The sequence below is a fragment of the Mastigoproctus giganteus genome, chromosome 4 (genome assembly GCF_048544385.1).
Source record: "Mastigoproctus giganteus isolate SK-2022 chromosome 4, ASM4854438v1, whole genome shotgun sequence".
NCBI lineage: Eukaryota > Metazoa > Arthropoda > Arachnida > Uropygi > Thelyphonidae > Mastigoproctus > Mastigoproctus giganteus.
In genome coordinates this window covers 212450630-212476659 of record NC_143578.1, presented here as the reverse complement: position 1 = coordinate 212476659, position 26030 = coordinate 212450630, and the positions used below count along the sequence as shown (strand labels likewise).

General features: G+C 33.0%; 1 protein-coding gene across 1 annotated transcript in view; it reads left to right on the top strand.

The window, feature by feature from the left end:
- LOC150087386 (uncharacterized) overlaps positions 1 to 26030 on the top strand; it is a 306404-nt gene that overhangs the window by 117215 nt on the left and 163159 nt on the right. Inside the window, exon 2 of the mRNA XM_090371164.1 lies at positions 12318 to 12579. Within this exon, the coding sequence (XP_090227290.1) occupies positions 12318 to 12579 (262 nt within the window). The remainder of the gene's footprint in view (positions 1 to 12317; positions 12580 to 26030) is intronic.

Genomic DNA, 26030 nt, shown 5'->3' with positions numbered 1-26030 from the left:
TTTTGTTGCTTTATGATATAAAATGCAATTTCAACTTTTAAATTAAGAGCTGAATGATTCGATTGTAAAAATACGAAGCAGTAATAAAAAAAAAAAATAATAAAAATGTGAGCCGTTTTCTCGTATAACACTGAGCTTCTTCCCCCCCTTTATTATTCTTTTTTTTAAGATGCAAGTTTATTTCTTGGAATCATTTCCTTTTCATTGTATAGACGAGCCTTCTTCACCTTGCAAGGAAAACGTTAGACTCTTCTTGCATAACTGTATTTCGATTACGTTCTTTTTGATGATAAGATAAAAATAATCAGAAAAAGGAGTGCGGGGAGGAAAGGGGGGGGTTGCGACAGAGAGAACTTGCTGGGATCAATCCTATTCTGTTTTTCGTTTCTGCTATGTTTTTAAGGTAAGGTGCGTTCAAAGGAGAGAGTAAAGTTGGAAGTTTGCCAACAAAATTGAGGCCCGTACAGAATCAGGTGGCTATTCAGAAAAAAAAATAATAATAACAGTAATAAAAAAGCGTTGGCAAAGTAACTACAAAGAGAAGAAATAATCTGTTAATGTTCTTTCCTATTCGGAAATTGATATTTGTATCCAATGCATGAGTCATGAAGGAGTAGGAGGGGGGGGGGGGGGAAGAGAACCCTGGCATCGAGATTACCGTTTCGTCTGCCACGAAAAAATCGTCTGCCACGAAAAAAGACAGTGATGGACAAATCAACAATATGACACTTTATCTAAAGTAACAATGCCAAGAAAATCCTTGTAACTTTTATTAAGCAGCTGTCGTCTTCTCCGAAGGGGGAGAGGGGTGAGAAAATCATGTTTTATTAATGTATTTCTTTCAAAATATCCTACAGTAGTTACGAGGTAAGGAGCCACCGATATGATAATGTCACAAGGAAAGAAAATAATGGCGTCCACACCATTTCAAGAATTCATTATAAAAAAATAATGTGGCATATGGAAGAAGATAAGCCTACGAATGAGGGTTGTAGCGGGTCATTAGCCGGGAATGTTAACGGAGATTCGACAAAATAATTTGCTTCCGCTGAAGCGAAGATGTAATGAAGCCCAGGTCTGAAATGCTAAGCTAAAATACTGCTTCCGTTTTGTCATTAAGTAAGAAATCGAATAGCAAATGATGCAAGCTTCGTTAAATCTACATTATGATATATTTATTGTCATTTGATTACTATTTATGTAGTAAAAATATATAGTTACGACATTATTAAAATATAGTTTCAACACCGCTCTAAATTTTCATTCGTATTAATGCTACGCAACTTTTGAAGACAGCATCTTAGCGATATATAAACAAAAATATATCTCATAAGTAGTAGTGAATATTAATATCCCAATAAAGAGAATCCATTTGAATTTCCAGTACACATTGGCTTATATCCTCCAAGCCATTGTTCATTCTTGAAGGGCGTGGCTAGTCATCGCTCCAAAACATTGTTGCTATACCAGTTTGAGGCGAACGAGCTGTGTGTATGTGTGTAATAGATGCCAAGCACGTCAGAGGCCGGTCTGTTAGATAATTAGGTTGTTCGGTGGGAAATGATACACTTGGCAATATACTGTAGTAGCGCTCGGCCGAACAGAGATAGTGGTCTTAACCCACGTGACATTACTTTTTTTTCTTCTCTTTTTATTTCCCTTTTGTGCGGTTAAATATTAATATTTTCTTAGTTGATAGTAACATATTTCTGACGTGTGCATATTTTAATTCTGTTACGTTGGGAGATAAATTCTTGGAATTTGTGGTTGTTATTCTGATTCGATTTCGTTTGGAATTAATTTATTCGATAATTTATTTTGCGTTATGATAATGCTATTTACTAATTCAAATCGCGTATACTGCAAGTCACAATCATATTTCTAGGTAGGCAGAGCCATCCAGCATATTTTGTTTGCCTGTATTATATCGTCTCTGTTCCACATGTATGCTAGAAAAGCGTCGGATTTATTTTATTTTTTATTTTACGATTGGGTGTCTGCAGTTGATTATTAACAAATTATTCAACCGCGACTGTCGTTCAGTTTAATGAGCATAGTAACTGCACTTCACCGTTAGAGGGCGAGCGAATACTTTTTTTTTTTTTAATGAACCGGATTAAATACTGCCATTACTGTATACCATGAAAGTAAATCACAAAGGCTTACTATGAAATTAGAACACACTAAAAGCGAGAAATTCTTAAAATAAAAAAAAATCGCCTGTGTACCCCGTACGCACGAAATATGTTTTATTTTATGTGAAAACATGTTTGACGAAGATCAAAACCGTTTATATTTTTAAAATCGAACAGCTAAAACCGAAGTTATGAGAGATGTAACGTTTTATGCTCACACCCGCAACTTACTCTCCCGCATTAACGTTAGTAATTGAGTTTAGGGTAATTTTGGAAGTGGCGTCAATTCCGTCTAGCATTTTCGTTACCAATCAGGGTTTTTTTTTTTTTTTTTATTCTGAAATATTTAGTATGAACGATATAAGGTTTTATGCTGACGCCTACTATTTACTCTACAGAATCAACGTTAGTGACTGAGTTAGCGTAATTTTGGTCGTGACGTCACTTCCGTCTCTCATTTGCGTTACCAATCGGTTTTACTTCAGTCCAAAGAATGTAGGTGTCGCCAAAGATGTCTTCACATCAAAAATGAATATGGTAAAATAAAATTAGAAATAAAAAAACGAAAATCATACGTAATATAAAAGGTTGTAGCGAGATGCTAATAATTTCGTCAAGGTGACTGGCATCACAATAATCCATTATGATTGTTTCCGTCCACTGAAGGCCAATAACAACAGGAACCTCGTTGTGCTACCCCTATAATCCAACAACAAAAAAGTACCGTACACGGTCACCACTGCACGAAACAAGGAAAGGCAGAGAAAAACAGAAATTACTCATATCGGATGAAAACTTTGTCTTCATTTTATTTAATTTAAACTTTTTATACACGTACGGAGTATTTTACCATAAATTTTATTATTTTTGTGTTGCAATTTTTATATTCAGTCTGTGATATTTTTTTATATACGTCAAGTAGCTGCAGGAAGCTGCTCTCATATGGATTTTTACTAACGTATAATTAATTAATTAATTTTATTTTGGTTTTTACTTGAAATCTGAAGGCGTGTAATGAATAGTTGAACTACATATATAAAATGGGTGAGAAAAGGAAAGAAACTAAGACCAGACAATGTGCAGAGTAAATTGTTGAACATCCGTATTGTCAGGGATACCGGAATTCGATCTAAAGGCAAAGAAAAAATCCATTGAGTTCAATGGCAATCACTATTTCGGTGTGCCGTTAATATCCGTCTTTTAACTTAAAGTGTGACGAGTGACAAAAGATTGGGAACCACTGCCTTACCCACGTTCACCACGTACTCAATAAATGAAATTGTTCAATCATATTAATCAGAGATACAGGCTATAAATTAGCTATTAATCCAGAAGTTTAAGTTATTTTGGACTGATACCTTCTATTAGACGGAGGGCAATTGGTTATGGCAGTTGGTACCTTGCTATAACAAGGTGGGGGAGTACGTCCTCGAAATTCCACTAAGTTTAAATCTTGTATTTTGTAGACGTTATTATGTTATCTTTAATACGGATAACTCTAGTCACTACTATTATCTGAAGCAAAACACTGAAACGAATGATTGGCAATGCACTGAAATAATGAATTCATTACTGACAACGTGCTTAGCTTTCCAGTAAAAACTTGTCCACTTTGAGAGGTGATACTAGTTTCTTTGTTGGAATCGCCCGGGGGAGGCTAAAACCGGTAATAATTAGCTGGAAGCAATTCACGTTGAATAAATCATTATGTAATTAATTTTAATTCCATTTCCATACACTTAATTTCGAACTATAAACAACCATAGACTTTTTCTTCGAAATATAAATTCTGTTGTAAATTATCTGATGGAAAATCGCACTATTAAATCCATCAAAAATCGGACTATCTGATGACTTTTTGTCAATCAGGCCGTTTGATCACAGAAACAGGACTTGTATGAACCCATGATGATAAAGGGTCACTATAAATCACTTCAGGAAGTAGAGCGCAAATGGATGCGTATGAGAGCGTATTGATGACCCTTAAGGCAGCTTATGTTTATACGTTTTTTTTTTTTTTTTTTCAGGGCATGTTTTCATCCATGATAAATCGAAATGAGTAAGACATTGGATAAGATGGAGATTAATTTCAAACAACAGACAAGCAATTGGTTAAGCTACAAAATAACAATGGAAAGACAGCTTAATAAATGATAAAAATTTAACAAATTGACACTTTGATTAAAATCATCTGCGATTTTAATAAAAAAAATTATATAATTCAAAATAATAAAAGTATAAGATTTTACCAAGTAAATTTTTTTAAAATAATTATTACACCTTACAAAAATCTAGATTTTACCGGCCTCCTTTTATTTATTTTTTTAATAAAAATTCTCATTTTCCCCATTTTAAAATATTTATGATTTATTTTTGCATATAACATTATGGTGAAATGGCACGATTGCTAAGTTAATTAGGTCCATTGCCGCCAGGGAAAGCTAAGAGTTTGCGAAACAGGATATATTTAGCAGCTGTTAGCGTCGTAAACGGGTTGATTAGAATACGCGAGTGCGGATAGCCCGTAGTTCATACACCTGCTGTTGCTGCTGCCTTTGAGACAACCAGCTGAAACCATAATAGATCAGCTGGTAATGTCAATAAATACAACTTAAAATAACATTCACTCGCTCGTTAATATTTACTTGAAAATAAAGACGAGCGGGAAACGTTTAAAAAATGTAAAGGCTTTTAAAGAATAGATGCTATTTACTTATTTTTAAAAACTCCTTTCCTTACCTTATGCTGACAGAACTGGTTTTTGTAGGTAGGTATTATTTTCAGAACTGGACTTCGCATGCTAATTTCGCCCGTTGTTGACCCAAGAGCCAGATATTCGCATTCAAGTTCTTAGGAATGCCACTAGAGGGCGATCACTGTCGAAATATCTCGGCCAAGCTGAACATGCACAAAGGAAATATCAAAGCTTATCTGCACACCACTCTTTTGGCTTTTTCTTATAAGCTCACCTTAGCTCTATTTCTTCGACAGAGATGAATAAAAATGCCCGCACAGAAAAACTTAGCTCCATGAATAATGGAATTTCTGAATTCTTTTGGAATATTTCCCACTTTTAGTCTAAATGTGATATATGTATTGCGTTTTAATTTTATATACCTATCCATCTTCTGTAGGTAATGTTCCAGCTTCTGGAATATTTCTTTTGATGTTTTCATCCGTTTCTAAAAATAATAAGATTGATTATAAATAATCTAAACTTATAAACGAATTAATAATATATTTATAAAAATAATTAATAAAATGAAATTTGGTTTTCTGTTTAAATGAAAGAAGTTTTAAATATATACTGATAGCCTTTTCATATTAAATTCGCATTTTCTTCGTTTATTTAATGTTAGCAGTTATCTATTACCTGTAACAGTACAATCAAAATTCTTTTTATTTTATTAATTTTTTATATAAAAATATCCATCCATCAAATACGCCGACCCAGAGCAGTTATTGTTCACTTTGCTCTTAAGCTCTAAGAACTGAGATTAAATTTTAAGTATTGTTTTTAAGCCACCTTCACTATACTTTAAAAAAAATTATATATATAATAATAATAATAACACTTTATCAAATTAAAATGCCAACACGAGGATGGAAATATTTATATTATGAACCTACGTCATGCTCCTCCGTGAGTAGTGCAGCATTGTCTAATATTTTCCAGTACAGGGGCCATATTCAAAGTTAAGATTTGTTTCGGGGGCCACACTGAATAATTCGAGTAAAATTAGTCTGTTACATATAAAAGGAAGTTTCTATTTTCATGTTACCGTTTTTTATTTTCAGGCTATATATAAAAAATTCAAATTCCCAACACTTATGTGCAACAAATCTGTCAGTGATTTATTTTTTAGATTTTATTAAAATTATGAAAATATGACTTACTTTTTTTTTTTTAATACCTTAGTTTTGCTTTTAAATTATCACTTTAGAAAATTTATAACCTGAAAACGATCACTGCTTTTCAATATTAAGGTGAATAAATAAATATAATTATACACCTAAAAATGAAAATATTCGAAAACTTTGTACAATACACAATAACATTTACTGTTATTTGATAATTGAAAATGCTGTTTTAGTTCCCTTTCCGCGCGGGCCGCATTCGGCCCGCTCCACCGTAATAATATTATTACCATGGTGACGATTCAGCCCACAGGTTGGACACCATTGGTATAGTGGGTTTACCACAGAAAGATCAGTTTTCCACAACATATAAAACGGCCCGTGAAGATACTTTGTACCGACATAATGTACACGATAAAGTATCTGTCCAAAACTCGCCAAGCCCATTTCTTTTGTAATGGAATACTTGACGAATTTTGAATCTCAACTAGTGTTCGACTTAGAGATAGATTTTTGCATTTAAACTAAAATTTTGCATTAGATTTTATACTGGACTTGAATTTTCCAGCTTTTCAAGTAACATTTAATATATTTTAACCAACGATTCATGTGACACTGATAACACAATTACAAAAGAAATGGATTTGGCAAGTTTTGCATCTAGATACTTCAAATAATGATTAATGTACTGTAACCAAGGTGCTCCCACCTCCCTCTCATCTAAAAAAACCTAAAGTCTAACCCCCCCGCCCCAAATTCCTTGGCTTCGGGTGATTTCCCGGTTTGTACATGTGAAAATAAGTTGAACTTTCATCAGATACATCCATCTAGGCATTTTATGATTTTGCGCTATTTCATATTTTATTATATTTAAAAAATAATTAAACTATTTTTCAAATCTATTATTATATATTTTTTTAAATTCATTTAAGTTATAATCTCATTCCTGAAGAGTATGTATTTTTGGGACATTTCAGTTGTTTATTCCTTGGATGTTCTAGAACTGATGTTTCAAGTCCTAATAAAATAACACCAGCAATCCTTAAACTGAGTTTTGTTACTGTTTGTAACTACAAACTTGGCTGTTTGCCAAATTTCACGTAGCGTATAGATGGCTCTGCATGTTTGTTTGATTTTTATAAAGTGAAATACAACTCAGACTCTTTTTTTCCCTTCAATTCTTCATTTCATCACATCAAATAAAAATGAAACATTCATTTGATATTTATTGCGATTTTTTATATTTATTGTGTGCGAGTTCGATTTATTATTTTAATAATAGGAAAGCGAACTCTCAAACAATAAATCTCGTGAACCAAACAATCATATCAATTATTTTAATTGTGCCAACAACAACAAATATTTTAACAAAAAAAGCCTCATTAAAAATGAACTCATGTTTTCTGTTTTACCTTAAACGATTCAGTCAAAATCGGATAGGTTTTGATAACGGTTCAATTAAATTTAGAAAAGACATTCCCGTTTGTTAAACTACTTCCTAAAATATGTTAGCTATTATGTAGGTCACGCAAGGGGGGATGAATCACAATAGGCTCTTCCACTAGAAGCTCATAGGAGACGGTGGGTAATGGCAAGCTGTTCTGACTCTGTAGTTGATGTTTTTCCGATACCCCCACCCCTCCTTTTAGAGTACCGTAAAATAAACATTAAAACGCCTGTTCCAGAGCATTTTTTTTTTTTTAAATAGATGTCAGCGTTTTTATTTCATTATTTCCCCCCCCCCTTTTTTTTTGTTGCATTCGGTTTAAAAATATTAGCTTCTATAGACTGCAAAACAGCTGTAGTTGAACCGTTAGAAATTCCTAAATGCTTGTAAGCGTATAACTTCTAATAATAGCTATTAGTTTTTCTACATTTGATACATGTATTAGCAAGTTTGACAGTTGCTTAAATGTTTTTATTCTTCACTACCCCCCCCCCCCCCCGTATTTCGGCAAAGCACTTATTTAGGTAATCATTTTAGTTTGAAACGCTAAGTCACGTCCACCAGAACGATAATGTCTCAGGCTGTATTTTGCCCTTTCCTGTCCATAGGTTTGTATGCCACATGTTCGTGTTTCAAACCTTTAATCAAATGTATGACAGAGAATGGAATTGGCTTCTTTTTTTTTTTTTTTTTTTTTTATTATGTTCTGTGCGTGCACATGAGTTTTAACATCGATGCAGCATTCATTGTAGCTAAACCAAACACGAGCCGCGTGCCTAAAATTTTTTAGGGGAATATTTTGTGCAATATTCTCGTATATTTTAAATTTTAGCGAAAAATAGCTACCCAGATTACATAGAAGTACACATTTTTGTAAACGAAACTGCATTTGTAGTATACATTATTTTATTTTTTGGGGAATTAAAATACGAAACTAAATTGGGATACGAAATTAAAATTTAATTGTGACAACGAAATAAAAATGTCTTTAATATTTGGTGTGTAATGTTGAAAAGCAAAACATTCCTCATAACTAATAATATAATAAAATCCTAGTAATGCATGTGCTTATATTTAGCTCTAAGCAAACAGTGTACTAACCGGTTTTATCTTTCCATCATTTCTTTCACTTTTATTAGCCTTCGCTCTGAAATCTTAAAACCTTTGAACTGTTGGCAGTAGTAGAATTGGCAAGAGACCAGTTCTGGCAAGCAGTGAAGTATCTTCAGGTGTGTTGTGTTGTGTTTATATAAGCGTCGGGGTTTCACAACTCGGCTGTCAAAATATGGTACTACGGTGGCTGTATTTCTAATATAATACATCTGAGAGGAATTCAAGAAAAAAAAAAAAGTTAATATTTAACATACGGCTAAAAAAAAAGGTAATTAATCTCCGGTATAAATTTTACGTATTCCTCTGCCAATAAAACAAAAGTTTACAAGGAAAATGTTAAAGACCACTCTTGATTAATTATTGATCGTGTGGAAAGTCCTGAATGAATTCTTACCAAAGCCTTTAGGTAGATTTTTTTTTTTTTAGCTAAAAAAAACTGTTCAAAAGCTTTTTCAGGGGGTTACAATTACAAGTACGAGCAAAGATGCAGTATCGGGGTCTGTACGTTTCTGATTTCTGAAGTGTCCAATATGTCATGCGCATTATGAGTGTTATTAGTTTCCTCTCCATTTTTTTTTTTTTTTTTCTCTGTTACCATCTGCGAATGAGTGTTTTTTTAGAAGACTGGAAAGTTTACGCAGTTATTCAATCTGTTATGAATAAAGCTGTTTTTGCCTCTTTGCTTAGTAATCGATTTTTTTTTTTTTTTTTTTTTTTGAAACGTGAAATAATTGTTGGTCTTTACATTTTTACTTGACCTCTGCTCAATGGCGTGTACAGAAAAAGTGCGGGCCCTCCGCAAAATTTATAAGAATATATTTTAAAAATTTCAAAACGGCAAACAATATTGGTATGGAAGTTTTACAACTAGCTTATTTACTTTCTCCTTCACCCTTTTCGGACTTGGTTTCTTTTGTTGTTGTTTCTTCGCATCTCCGCGTCTTCTCCGTCTCCTTTACGTGTTACACGTATTTCGTTCGCATTTGTAGCGGAGTGTAACGCTGGTTAACACATTAAAACCGTAAGTCTAAAGTCCAATATGTCCCTCCTGTGAACTGTGATAAACAACAGAAAACAGCTGCTGGTATTGCAGCTGAACTAATGGGAAGCTTGACGTTTCTTCATTGTGTAAACATCGCTCGTGGCACGAGACATCGATGCATTCACTTTGTATGAGCTGACAGCAGGCGGCGCTCGAAGCTCGTTTATTGAACAATTCGTTGGCTAACGCAGCGAGCGATATTGCGGACTAACGTTTATTCGCTTGTAAATTCCGTTTACGATTACGGCGTTCGCTTTATCAGAGCGCTTGCAATTCATTAACTCGAAGCCACACCTAGTTTAATAAATCATCAGGAATAATACAGTTGATATTATCCGGAATCCAAGACTAATATTTGTGCTGCATTAACCTCAAGGAACAGCTATTTCGTTATTCGTGTCTTTTTAGTTACGTCACTCTAAACCCCCCCCCCCACTTCACTCACCCCGTACGAAACCAATTCAGATGGATAATTTTAGACTTCCGGTTTAAGGTGTGCAATGTTTCCACAACTTTAAAGCGAATTGCAAGTAAAATGTATACCAGATGGTCCCTATTTCTTAATTAATGTTTCAGAAATCGTTGCTGAGAGATTTATTGTCGATAAAATTCCATTATTCCGGGTTACTGTAAGCAGACATTTCTCGTTCAACGGATATTTATTAATGGCAGATGAGTGTGGTCTCGTTTCCTGTAAACTTCCTACGTTTGTAACCGAAAAAGGTGTCTCGAAGGAAGATAAATTTTTTTTGGTATTGCTGACTTTGTGCGTAATAAAGTAGGTGTATTTAAAAATGCCAGAACAATAAGAAAAAATAATGCTATTTGTATGTCCTTCCGGGGATTAATGGGGCTTGACCTTTCTTCTGGATTTCTTATTCATAACTGTTTTTGGATTCGTATCGGGGTTTTAAGATAACAATCAAAAATAAATAATTCCATTCAGAGCAGAAGAAAGCCAGTAATCCTAATGGATATTTACTATGGGTTTAATTAAACCAAATATTCTTTTAAATTTTTTTATAATTTGTTCAGTTATAATTTCTCCCTCCTCTGGTTTTATAAATGCCACAGCCAACCCTACTTTTGAAAAGACTTAAAACAATTCCCATAGAAGGTTTTATAGGCTTTTAAAATAAATATCTGAATATATAATTTTTATATTGTTGTTTTGTTTTTATTACCAAGTCAGAGATAACAAACACTCAAATACAATAATAATATATAAATATACACTAAAATGAGAATTGTATTACATATACAGTATTTAAGGGTAAAACGAAAAATTATACTTATCAACGTTTAATAATACGCATAATATCAATATTTTAAATTCGTAGTTTACTGTTTGATTACTATTATGATCAAATAGTATGGAGCCAAAGTGGAACACTGCACAAAAGAAAAGTTCATTATTCTATATGTACATACAACGAAAAGCGAAATTGTATATTGTCTTAAAAACGTATATTAAAAATTTAAATAAATTATTTAAAAAAAAAATTATACTCTTAACTCGTTAAAAAATTATTAAAGCAACATGAACTTCCAGAATTTAAAAACGTAGTCTTGTAATAACATCGTGGTATTCGAGGGGGGGGGGGAATAAAAAAGGTCGACTGTATTAATTAAAATTTTATCTATGTCAAAGGGTCAACCGCGATTTTGTTTTAAAGGTTCTGCGAATTTCTGTAAACCGAAGAGTTGTATTTATTATTATCATTAAAAATCTTCACGTGAGAAATTAATACTGCCGTATGGATTTGATTAAACTGCACTGTACTAAACAATTTATCTTTTGTGTTTCAAAAATAGAAAAAACAATATGAAACAGTGCTTTATATAAAAAAGTAATAAGTATTTTTTTAGTTTATCTTTAAACGATATATAATTGAACCACCATGTCTCTGATAATAAAAAAATCATAGTAATTTCTTACTTAGTTTTTCATCACTTTGTGTAAGAAAAAAAAATGGAAAAGACTAAATTCAGCAGTATATTACTTATATGGTTCCTGGAACAAAAAAAGATTTGACTGTAGTGCTTTTCAACCCTTTTACAAACTCAAATTTTCTGTGGAATTTCAACGTTAAAAAGAGCAACGAATATATGAACACATTAAATAAAAAAATCAATAATTAAAAAATTGAGGAACCGCCTAGAAACCTTTTGACGTACGTAACTCTAGAGTTCACTGAGACGCAGGTTGAAAATCCACTGGATTAGAGACCGCTAGTTTACATAATTAAAATAATAGTTATCGTCGTAATTAGTTTCTAAGGATGGAACAACCATCTCTGTATTACAAGTGCTTACAACAAAAGAAATTTTTGCTAGAATTTCAAATTATTAATATGAATTGTCGTATTTAGAAATTGGCAATTCACTGTTACTGAATTTTAATAAATTCTTATTTAATTAAATAGAGAATACAAAAAAAAATTGCAACAGCGAAAGGTCATATTTAGATATTTAAACAGCACTAGTTTACTATTGTGATATGATAATACAGATTCCATAAAATGCCCTAAACCCATAGACTTTATTATCTTCATAGAACATTCTGTATATTCTCAACTGCAGCGTTATCCTGTAAATATTTTCCGTTATGACGACTTGGTAATATCTTACGCCTAAGGAAGTATTTTCTGATAATTTTGTAGGCCAATCGGTATTAAAATCGATTACTATTTCTGATTTCAAATGTTTTCTTTATTAACAGCACGAAGTTCTAGCGGCTTCCGAGAAAGCTATTCTTCGGTTAGAAGACTTAGTGGAGTGGATCACGGATGAGGTGGAATGGGCGCACGGACTATTAGGTGTATGTACAGATGACGTCAGTCCACCTCCCTCCGGTTCTCCATTGAATTCCGAATCTTTACCGGATGACAAGGAAAACAATGGTGCTACTACTGGGGTCGATGCGTATGTAGATAAGAGTGGATTGGATGTCAAGGACATCAAGAAAGAGAAAGAAATCATTGGTGAGTTGCAGCAAGTCTGTAATTTACGATTTAGTGTAACTTGATGCTTGCGTACGTACTAATACTTTTGACACTGATTGTGAATAATAACGTGAAATACCTCGTAGCCAAAAGGGATTTAATTTCTTAATCTCATATAGTGGTTTCTGTTTAAAAATTAATAGGTCCAAGCACATTGTTATTTATTAATAGGCCTTATCTAAGTAATCCCCAAGAGAGTTATCACATTAAGTGCGGAAGCGATTGCTAGGCAACCCATAGATGGAAGATGCAGAGAATTTGTGGAACATATGTTAAAATAATCCTTGCAGAGCGTAAATGTAGCAATATTTGCAGCTACGCAGGTTTTCAAAATACGCAGTGCTTTTTAGAATTTTTCAGAGTATTTAATATCATATCTTTAGTTTTAGTTAAAAGGAATAAAATTACAGCGAATTTTATTCGTATTGCACCTATTAAAAATGGACTTAACTAATTCAGTTTTAGATTAGGCCTACTGCTGAAGAAGATAAAAATATAAGTTACAGTACAGTAAACAATTATCAATATTTCAGTTTTCTGATTTAAAAGTTTATAATATAAAAGACATTACATTACAGTACTTCGTGCCAAAAACAAAGCTCAAATTAAATTAAACACCATTATAAGTGTGGCTTAATTCACCACGAAAAAAAAAAGGGGGGAGAAAAAGTTATTGAATCATGACTTGTTTAGTTACAAAATACTGTGAACCTTGCTCGAGAAGTAACCAGTTTTCTTCACCCGCCCTCGCATCTTTTCTGGTCTTTAATCTATTTTTATCTCTCCCGAAGATTCCCAAAGCTTTGATATCTGTAACATTTACACGTGGATCTGTGGCTGTTGTAGCAGCCGACAAATCGTTTGTCCATCTTGAAAGTAGAGTGTGTGTGTGTTCAGTGACAGCCCGAAATAGCCACAGCTTAGCTTCCCCATCACAAATCCCCTGCGCATGTTTTTTTTTTTTCTTCTTTCAGTTTAACAAATTGAGTTTTTTCACTGCTTTAGGCATTGAATTTTCCAGACAGGATTCCGCATTATTTGTAGTGTTTATTTTAATTTTAACTGGGAAATCACTTGTGAGTTCGCTGAATTCTGAGAGATGGGAGTTATAATACTGTGTTCTTTTTTTCGTTTATTTCAAGGTGCCGATGCAGTATCTATCCATGCTTTAAATAGGTTTTTCAAATTCAGCTGTGAAGGTCTCTGACGTTGGAGTAGCTGTAAAAGGAATTTATATCTCTAGCATCGCTGTCAATTTATATTCTTTCTTATCATGCTTCTCAGCTGTATGAAGTGTCTGACATACCACAATCCTTCGGGCGCCTTCAAAGCTGTTCTATTCAAAACGGAAGACATGCAAAAATCTATTGGTTGTTGTCTAGACTGCCTATTGATTTGTACCATTCTGTGGGCAAAAGGCATCAGTTCGTTTTGCAAATCATATATTCATCCACTTGAATGTATGTATATTAAATAATACGCACATCTTTGCTTAATGAACTCATTATTCTTAATTAATGCGGGTAGAACACTTGTTTTCACAGGGCTAGATGATTATCAAAAATTTACAGCGGGCACCAGATGGGAGAGAAGTGGAAGCTAGCAGAAAATGAACAATCTGCAAAGTGTGTGAAGACGCCAGCGAACGTTATAAAAATTCTCCCTACATGCAGTATTAATTAAAACCGAAATAATTTGACCAAACCGTAAAAATACTGCATTCTAAATGAAGTTCGAAGAGAGAGAGAGAGGAAAGTAATTTTATCCTACCCGTAAAAATCGTTAAATTGAATGAGAAAACCAACTTTGCTTCTTTGGATCGTGTTACCGACAAGTTGCCTGTTCAAACGGCTCTTTTACATCCGCTATCAGTAATTAGAGCGTGATTGATAATGGCCGCCATTGTTTAACTTGTAGTATTTCTATAGAACTTGTGACATTTTGAGGCCTTGCTTGTTTTCGATTGCATTTGCAACGAATACAGGACAATCAGGGTTCAATTAATTTTTTTTTTAAATTAGATTGCTATTGTTATAAGACCGGTCTTTGTATAGTTTAGGAGTTATTTGTCCCAGCTGATTGTGCTTGCGCTTTCCGTGAATCTTTTTTTTTTCCCTTTAATGTTTTTAAATATTTAGTTTTTTTTTATGTGAGGCGCCACCTATGATTAGAAACATTACTGAAAAGTAACGGAAGCATTGCTAAAAAAAAAAAAAATTAAATAATCAATTTTATTATGGAACACGTGTAATGATTATAAATTAGTAAATCTGTCAACCAGAGCAGGGTCGATTTAATTTTTAGATTTCGATCCGCTATACATAATGTGTCTTCAACAAACATTGTTGAATTAAAATTTTCCAGGAGAATTTAAATTGAATTAGAATTTAAATAATGGTTAGGGAAAACATTGTTCTGGCTACCATGTTACTCTTTAAATCTGTGGATAAAAAGGCTACTTTGAAGATATTCAAACGAAGTACACTAAATGAAATTAAGAAGAAGCAAAATAAATAAAAAATTTATAAGATTAAATATAATGCATGATCTTCAAAAACCTTTATGCTGTTACAAGAAAGCTTTTTTTTTTCTTTTATTTCTTTTGTTTTTAACTTCACTCGGTTAAGGTGTGCAACTTCAGTACGAAGCCAAAGGTGTGCTAAGTGCTGTTGTAAAACCACTAGAAATTGGAGCATCGAAGGGAAATAATAAAAGTCAGATGACTTAGGACAAGGTAATAACTTGGAAAGTAGTTTGTATGCCGGTGAGAGCTGCTGTGTTTCTAATGGGCCATTACATCAGTGGAGGAGTTTCTGCTCACTGAAAGGAGACAGGCATTTTCGTGAACTCCCCTAATCCAATTTGGTACTTGTGCATTAATATCACATGAAGGAACTTTCTCCTCATTTTACTAAAATCACTATAACAGTGCATGTTTAGAGACAATCTGATGCTTTTGCCAAGAATATCGGAGGAAGGATATCAGCCAAGTTCACATTCCTGCTTATTTGGTGTTTAGTACTACCTCATTGTCTCTGCTTTTGTGAACAGGGTTCCAGCAGACTGGTTTAGTTAATCAAAAATGAAACAACACACAGAAGTTTCATAAAAGGAAAGACCAAATAACTGCATCCATTAGTTTTTATTTTACGTCTCCATTACGACACTTGTTATATCTGTGATGGCTACAGTGAATATTTGATAGCGTTAGCCACCAACATCTGAAACAAAGCATGAGTTGGGGGCCTACGGGAGAGTTGATCCATGGAAAACATAACTCTGATGGCCAGAAAGATTAAACGTTCAACAGTGGGCCATGTAACAGTAGACAACAGTAATAAAAAAACAGTCTCTATAGTCCCATATAGATGTAATGAGTGTACAGTAGAGACGACATGATACCGGAAGTAATCAATAAACAGGAAGTAATCACTAAGATTCTGGATAACGACACTCCCATCTGAGAAATACCAGTGGCGATTTTCACTCTTATTTCTAGGCTAGTCATTTATGATATCTGTAGACTTTATTCCCTCGATTATTGCGCTCACTATTCGGAATTGCAAAAAATATTTAAAGATTGTTTCCGGCAACGAAATTTTAAGAGATAATTTTAGGTTCTTTGATTGACTTAAAGATAACAAGAACAAAAGCATTCCTTATATGAATTTTATTTTATTTTGGCTCATTCCCTAGTGTTATTTAAACAGACATGGATTGGATCTATTTTTCTGTGCTGAGAAAAAAAAATCTTTAAAGATACTGTATATAATACTTATTATATAATACTCGCATTTAGGGCAAAAGCCTCAAGTTGCGTAGTGAGTTAACATGCATATGCACTAACTTGTAAGCTTATTACATAATAGTAATTCATTGTGTCAAGCAAAAAAAAAAAAAAAAACGAACGCAATCTATCCTGTGAACAACTTTTTTTTTTAAATATTCGTATAACATAATATTCTTATAAAATGTTATTGAAATATGGTACCGAACAAAACATATACAGAAATATAACCTTTACTACTACGCGTTACTATTACAGTGTACACAAATGAGACAGCCAAAAACTTTCCGAAAATCATCCATATCTGTCAGAAGACGAAAGATTGTTTATGAAATTTAGCTGATGAGAATACACTTCAATCGTGAGCACAACTTATGCAAACTTAATAATTAGAAAATAATAATACTTAAGATAGAAAAATTGTTAAAAAAAACGACACGCCTATTTTTTCATTTAGGAGGATGTCAGGATATTATGCCAAAAACAGGAAGAGAAGAATGTAAGCTACCTTAGAATTACGCCTTTTCGATCAAATTGAGGCACCGTTCCTCCTGAATAAGTTCAATAGCACATTGAACAATAAAGATATCAGGTGTTACAACTCCAATAGGACAAGCTGCATCCACTATACTTTAAAATAATCATTCTGAAGAGTTTGCGTTATTTGTACACGTATATTTTCTATTTGGGGAGCGTTACTTTATTCCAAGTGTAAGACTAGGCAAATCGTTGTGAAGGATTCCAAAATATGAAATGTAGTAATGATGCTGTTTTGAAAACTTTGTTTTCTTTATTTTTGTTATATAGTATGAATCAGAGCTGTACTACTCAATATGTTCTACGTTGATAATAATATTAGTAAAATAATAAGAGGAGTTTACCTCAATATAGTACGTAGAACACTTCCGTATGATACCCTCCAGAAATTAAAACGGAAAAAGCGAAAAAAATCGACAACTTACCGGTACATTAGAGTAAAATATAAATAATTAAATAATAAATTTAACACAATTCAAATCAATTTAAAACAATTAAAAATAAAATTAACGCAATTAAAAGAATCTAACGAAAATATTCAAAATATTCAGGAATGAAAATACATTCAGGTATTTTCATTCCTGTGATCACGACATACGGTCGAAAAGCGTTGTCAGCTTCAGGAAGGAAAATCGTTTTGAATATTTTCGTTAGATTCTTTTAATTGCGTTAATTTTATTTTTAATTGTTTTAAATTGATGTACCGGTAAGTTGTCGGTTTTTTCCGTTTTAATTTCTGTAGGGTATCATACGGAAGTGTTCTACGTACTATATTGAGGTAAACTCCTCTTATTATTTTACTAATATTATTTTTGTTATGTAAATTCCGAAGTCAGAAGCCTTAAAGGCTGTGAATGCTATGTTACACCTTCTAACAACAAAAATCGAGCATGACTTCTCTGTTCGACAGCAGTGCGATTTGTGAGAGTGGCTGTCATTTTGAAAAGTGACTGCCAGCGCGAATATTGCCAATTTTATATCACGAAAACTATACGCTGAGACACGAAATAATTACAAATAATATCTGTGTTAAATAAATAAAATTGTATGGTAATAACAAGGTTTTATGAAACAATTCGGTTAGTGATCTTATATATAATTCTAGAACGCATAGCGATGGCTAAAAGATTGTGAGCAAAGCTTACGAAACAGCTTTTGAGCATGTGCACACAAGTTTTAGCTTGTTATGTGACAGTCTAGTGAAAATCTGCTTGGAATGATGCTTGTTTTTCTCATTTGACTCGTGTACTAAAAATGAAATCTGGACAATGCCCCTTAAATTCAGATAATTTCACCTCGAGATCAAAGACAGTATCGAGGTCCTCGTTTCATATGAGTTCCTCGAGCAAGCTGTGTAGGATTCTGCATTTCTTTTAACAAAAATTATAACAGTTGATGAGGCTTGAGTGTATGAATGAGTCAGAGACCAAAGAGTCAACGCTCTCAATGGAAAACGTTGTCACCAAGGCTATAAAAAGGCATGGCAGTTAGATCAATGTGTGAAGGTGCTAATTCGGCGATTGTAAATTCCCGTAACAGAGTAAGGAGAGGCTCCCCTAATCTTAAACAAGTACCACGTTGTACTGTTGTAAATTTCCCTAATTTTAAATTTCAGAACCATTTCATGTTACCTAGATGATTTTTTTTTTAAATTTTTATCTTCATTTATATATAGTACTATATTAAATATTTTTTCTTCATTTACTTTTTATTTTGTTGTACTACTTTTTACTTCATCTGTTTTTATTTTAAGTCTTTATTACTTTTCCAGTTAGAATAGTCAAGACGTGACATTTCTCCAAAATTGTATTTTTCTATCAACTAAGTCAGTAATTCGTGTTGCTTTTAGGATTTGAGATCTTGAAGTTTATGATTTTTTAATACTGTTTAATTTTACATAAATTTCTCTTTTTAAAAATATCCAGGAAAGCGTGTATAATGGGATGGCTGTGGTTACAATTCGCATTGGAATGGGAATGAAATAACTAGCGTTTTAAGAAAAGTCAGCAGAAACTTCAGCCCATTCTCAGAGTTTTCTTCTGCCTCGTCGATAAAAGTAATGATGACATAATCGCAGCTTGGTTACTTTGACCTGATGCATGAATGCTGGGGCAAAAGGCAGCAAGGAGAAGTTCTCCTTGCCCGAATTGAGCTCCCTCTCCTCTTTGTTTAGATTCGGGACTTTTTTCCCAGACCCGGGTGCATTGTATCCTATTAAAAAATGCCCCCCCCCGAATAACGGAAGTACCTTACTGTAAATACATAATTTAGGTTTTTCACAAGCATTCAAGTTGTTTTACTTGAAAAAAATTACTAATCTGAAGTTCGCATCGCTAATCATTAAAAAGTCTTCTTTCGATTTGTTTTTATTTTCATATGTTGCAGCATGGTGTGAGCACTTCCGAAACCTTACTAGAGGAAACAAATTTTACGACTTGCGTTATATGCATTTATTTTCAAGCACTCGATACACAAGTTCCAAGTTACTCCTTCTCGACTCACTTAAACAAGCATGTAGGAGTTTACTAGTTTTCACATTCAGATCGTCTCTTTGCTATTGCATACATTTTCTGCCGTTTCGAAAGTCGCTGAATGCAAGGTTCATATTTATGCGTGTCATTGCTAATAACGAAATGTTTCTGCACACCCCACACTTATAAAAAACAGAATACTTTCTAATTCAGTATCTCCTTCTTTCTTCTCCACTTAATCCTGAATGTTCAAAATAAAATTTAAAATCTTTGTAAACTAATTACGAACGACCTCGTTCATTTATAATTTTCCTTATTTTGTTTATTTATTTGACAACGAGAGGTTGGTATTATCAGAATTCGTTCAGCACCTGTCTTATTCGTCTGATATGGTACCTTGCGACTTTTTGGCTATCCCAAAAATTAAAGCAAAACGTGAAAGGAAAACTATTTGAGTCGATTCAAGGAATCCAATAAAACGCGACGCACCGTTAAGAAGCATTCACAAAATACTTCCAAAAATGTATTGATCAGTGGCAAACACGCTGGAACAAGTGTGTACGGTTGTACAAACAGGTGACGAATATTAACTATGTGAATATTTATCACTGAATAAAATGAATTTCTTGCAACATTCACTTTATATCCATTATTATGAATAATAGATATTTCATTTATATCCATTATTTTGGATATAAAAACAAAGGATTGAAATTTTCCAACGAAGAAAATACACAAGCACCAATTTTTGGCATCATCAAAATAAGTAATTTCACTTTAAATTAATCGTATATCAGAATTTCATTATTTATAAAGAATAAAAAACAAAATATACAAAACGCTTTTTTTTTTTGAAGATTGATATGCCATTTAATTGAAATTTATTTGATAGTTCAGTTGGCAACTTTTATTTAGACAGTTAAAAAAAAAAAAAAAAGGAAGAAAAAGAAAGAAAAACTCAAGTAAACTAAAAATGCGAAATATATGAAACTTTCTACTATGGAGGCTGCGTTGCAGGTTTTTTTTATTTTTTTTATTGGAAGTGCATCTAAACGAAGACAGGCGAATGAATATTCTTAATTATGCATAACAACGGAACTGTAAAAATTTAACTTAGTAACGGCTTTTATTGTGTGCTTCATCATTACGAAAGGAGTTTTTCTTTTTATCTTTATTTTTTTCGTGAATTAGCAAGATGGATTGAGTTAAGAAATATTTACCGAAAGCAAATGTACAGTGGATAATGCACCAGGGAATTACATGCGCTAAAAAGAACGATGTTTACAGAAAATTCACTCTATAGAAGTAAGTGGATGTTAAAATTGGAAAAGAGAGACGGGAAATAATGAAAAGATTTCCTATCCAAACAAATTAAAACACGCTATGATAATGTAGTATAAAGAAGTCAGGCAGAGGGGGGAAAGGCATGCTAATGAAGCATTACATACGGAGAAAGGTCATTATGGACTGAATATTCATGAACGAAGAATTAGCGTTCGAGGAAAAAGAAATATTCAGAGCAGTTACTGATTGTGCAATCCCACGAATTTCAACTAACTCTTGAAGTTAATTGATTAGTGAAAAATCAAACTCATAATAAGACATCTGATGGAAATAAACTTTTAATGCTTTTCCTGCATCGAATTAGCACGAAAAGGTTTTTTATCATTATTTTATTAATTATCTATTTTTTGTTTGCTGAAGAGCTTCCAGTATTGGAATTTTTTTCTTTTCTTTTATTGTAGAAAAGATAAAACTCCTACAGGAATTCAACTCTTTTTGGATAGCACGCAATATGCTCTTTTAACGATAATGCGTTGCTGCCATATACTTTTATCGCAGATGCACCTCTGCGCCACCTAGTGACAGCATTATGACAGGGTGTTATTGTGTGTGTAAAACAATTGAATGTTGTTTTGATTAATTCAAAATTGCACAGTTTATGCCATATCCGATGTAGGAAACTCTATAAGGACGATAATATATGGAAGATTCATATAAATCGCAAGCTTACATATTCAACAACACCTTGAAAAGAACATTTATTCGTAGCACATATTTCTGCAATTTTTCTATTTCAGCCTTATTAAGTGGGAAGAAAAATGAGAGATGACGTAAGTGGGGCGGACAACAGAGATATTGGTCATTTATTATTGATGCCGACTAGAAGAGAGGATAAAGTTTCTATTTATTTCATTGATCATATATCACATAAATGGCATGCTATTTCTTTTCATGGGCACTGAGATAATAACTTTGTATTCTTTTAACGGAGGATTTGGGATCTGTTTGATGTAGCAGAGTTATTTCCTTGCTTGCTCTTATCTTTCATTATTAATATCGGGCGCAATTTCTTCCGATTACCTTTTGTGGGGGAGCGACAATAGATGCGGGAGTGATTTGTTAGTTCCATTCGTATCGTCGGAGTAAAAAAAAAAGTGCATGATTAGGGAAAGACAGAGGAACCACTTTCTGGAGACCTGCGAGGGATTTCTCACTTACAAAGAAGCAAATTAAGACTGATGGCTTTGAATGTTACAGCCAACGAAATCATCAAAAAAAAGCAAAACATATTATAGAAACCAACCTCTCGGCAACTTAGTCCTGAAGCGGAGCGATTTCATGTTTATTCCAATCTCGTGTGTATCAAGGTTTTTATTTTAATTCTGTAGTCAAGATAAATGCAGGTTTTTTTTTTTTTGTTTTTTTTTAATTCTTGCATATTAAGCAACACACTCACTAAATTTAGTTTTGGGTTTTATTTATTTATTTTTGCCCGAATGCTTTGAATAAACCCATTTCGGTTTTCATTAGATTGTTCCGAGGCAAGAACATAAGTGTCTGGTGGCTGGATAAAAAAAAAAAAAAAAAAAAAAAACCCGATTTTTTGAAAGGGAATGGGGTAAGAGCTACACTGCTGTCGAGGATTGGCTAAGTACATCTTCTGACTGGGGGGGAGAACCTTTCTAGAAAATTTCTTTGACCTGCACCAGAATCGAACCTGAGATCTTTTCAAACGAGCAAAGAATTGTATCTAATACAGCCTTTTTGTTTCATTGAAATCTTAAAGCTGTTTCCTTTTTTCATGGCTGTTTTTGACTGATGGATAACTAAGCTTATCAAGAGGTCAAGAACATGAAACGTCGCAGGACATTTACATGGGGCGACGAACTTTATAACGCGGGGAAACAGCCGTGCGTTATAAAGTTCAGTGTCTGTCTATGTCTAGTAAACGGTATGAAGTACTATAATGTAAAAAGGTAATATTGTCTTACATTACATTTTACATAAATGGAGGGGGGGGGGAGGGATTCCCATTCTGACAACGCTCTTAGCAAAGAAGCTAAGTAATTTATTTACTAAGCAGTTATATGAGAGAGTGAGAGCGGTAACTTATTTTAACTTTAAATATTTTATATTTAATGATATAATTTTAATAAAAGAATTAAATAAAATATTTAAAATATAACATATATTATATATTAAATATTTTTGGATATAAGAAAAAATAAACATTTTATCTTCAAGTTTTCAGATTGAATTTTCCAACAAAGAAAGCAGACAAGCAATAAATTTGAGTATCATTAAAATAATAAGTTAATTATTTCATTACTTATAAGGAATAAAAAAAATATATACGACCCCCCCCCCTGTTTTTGGCTTCATCATTTGGCTTTACTGTCTGATTTATACTATCACCAAGACCTTAAGCAAAAAGAATTTTCACGGCCCTTAAAATTATTTACTAAAAATATAGTTCCATCTAGTTGGGCGGTTAATAAAATTAAATACTGTATGCTTTCTAACCAATAAATAAAACAAAACTGGTTTCGTTATTCACATGATTCGTTTTTTCTTTTTTTTTAAACTAATAAATTTAATAATTTAATTTTAAATTATTAAAAATTTAATAAATAAATTCATCTAGAAATAAATACCAGAAATTAATATAAATACCGCAATACAAAATAGGAAAAAATAAATCAAAAAGAGATATAATCATTCTGTTTGTTTACTCCACGACAGCGAAATTCGGATGATGGACGACCGGGTTAATCGGTCCTTGCACTAGGAATGAATGGTTTCCCCTCCCTGAAATTCAGGTTGTTTTATCCAACAAAAAAATAAAACTGACCACCGAATACACACAATTTACAGACAAAATGAGGCACTTATGGTCTTCACGCTTAATTTAAAACAACCAAATCCAACTCCTGAATATTTGGTAGATAACGGATGTTCTACGGACGCGCAGTTAATCTCGTGCACTACAAAATTTCAAGACCTCCCATTTCAAATATATAAAAATAAATCTATTTATTGAACTTTGACCAAAGCGTGGATCATTGGTCAAAGAAACTGTAAATTATATCTGTAATAAATTTCAGAAAACATTATAATAAACATTAGAAATCCAAATTAATAGGAAATCAAATTTTTCAAAAAGAAATCCTTAAGAAGCTTACAAAATTTTCTGGGCGACTAACGTACTGATATAACAAGCACTACAGAGGAGGAGGAAACTATAACAGCACAAAGAGAAAAAAGTTGAGATCTTTTACGAAGTGGAAACACCAGATCATTTTACAATAACAAATTTTATATTTAAAAATTAAAACTTGAATGTTCTATCGATTAAATGAATAAAGTCGCCTAAGTTAATGATTTAGATAGATAAAAAGTTAATTAAAAAAAAAAAAGAAGTGAAAGGTGTATCTAAGGCTTTTCAAAATGTTAGTTTTAAACAGCGTTGATGTGATGCCTTACGTGATGCATAATCTAGCCTTCAAGGATTCATATGATGATTACAAAGGATTATCCGATTAAAATGCAATCCAGTTATAACACAGCAACATTTTATCAAAAAACGAATACAAAATTTTATTAAAATTATCCTTTTTATATGTTTGATGCAAACGCTGCAAAAAAGATGTTCATGAATGGCGCAAAGAGCCTGCTTGGACATTTATTATTGAATAGCTCTTGGCATTGCAAAAATTATTTGGATGCAAGGTAATTAATTCCAGCACGTGTAATAATTATCATAATTATTCTGTTAATGATATAGCAGGTATTTAACGCCAACCAGACATACACACCTGTAGGTTATAACTAGTTTTGGGAATGGCCATCCTGGAATCTCACTGACATCAGCAGGAGCTGTATATTAGGTCACGAGATATTAGCTTAGAATATTGCTATCGATAACTTTGATAATTTTCTTAGTTCTCTGTTAGAATGAATCGAAGTACGGATGGGGGGGGGGTCGATAGCAGCCAATTACGAAGAATCGTGGAAATATCAAAAACCTGGCAAAATTAAATTAAGAAAACACGCAGCTCTTGTTGAATTCATTTCTGCAATATTTTGATAGGTCAGTGCACGGTAAAATAAAAGAAATCTGGTGTAAAATTTTTTTTCATCTGTAATTATTTTATTCGAAGAAAATGAAAAAAAGCAGAAACATTGTGAGTTAATTAAGTATTTTCCCCATTCGGTTTTAAAAATTACGGATGTTTAACATGCTGTTGTTCAGCCATATTTTAGTTTTTGTTTAGTGCACAAAAATTATCAATTACTACTGGTCGGCCACAATTTAGTTTTAGTTTGTTTGTTTTCTTTTTGTATCTACTTTATTTGTTCCTGTGCTGTTAAGTATTGGAAACAGACGAAGTGAAGATGTCAAAAATAGCTGAGACATATCCAAGAAAAAGTGACAAAGACGTATAGTATTTGGGGATCGTTAACTGGGCGAGTGGGGAAGGTATTAGCATGAAGCGGTCGGGCTTCAGTGAATGGAAACTAATAGCATTCGTAGCTTAGCGTACATTGCAGACAAAATAAGTCATTATGGCTGCATCTTCTCCACACGACGGAGGGACGGCGAGCGATGCGTGACAGGAGACCGAGGATGTTTGACGTCAAAGAATCGATGTGTACTACCTTTGTAGGGAAGGCTCATAAATGAATTAAAGAAGTGCTCTAATACCTGACAAATGTACTCGACAAATTAATAAGCTGTACGCGATTATTTATGAAATATATTTGGTGACTTATTTATTTTTCAATAATTCATGTAAAGAATGAGAATTTTGTGACTGGACGATACTATGAAAGACAGTTAAGAGAAACTTCATCTTGATTCGGACCCAACTGTAGTAAATAGACTATACTAGGAAAGAAAATATCTTTGCAACAGAAAAAATCGTGTTTCAAAAGGGGGAAACACAATAAAATAAAAATTATATTTGCGCGCATTCGTCATATAAGTTCAGCTACTGAAATTATTGCAAAGAGAAAAATTTCATCGTGGCCTACTTTTCAGCTTGGCAGAATGCCCGCTTTAAACTTATATGTATGGGTTGAATCGATCTCGTACAAAGAAATTATACAGGCTGATCGGAAAGTAACGGCTCACCATTGATCCTTAGATGTGTGATTACCTTTTGGATCATAACAGGTGCTGTCAAGGATCGCCCGTATATCCAGACTTTTAAGAATTGAGAAGAATTTCAGTAGAATGCAATATTCTTTGAATTCTTCTGAAATTGGTATTCCTCCTGGAGTTCTTTGAACTTGTCAGCACGTGGAAATAAACAAGTTCTTTTTTTAACTTGTATTTATTTTTATAAACC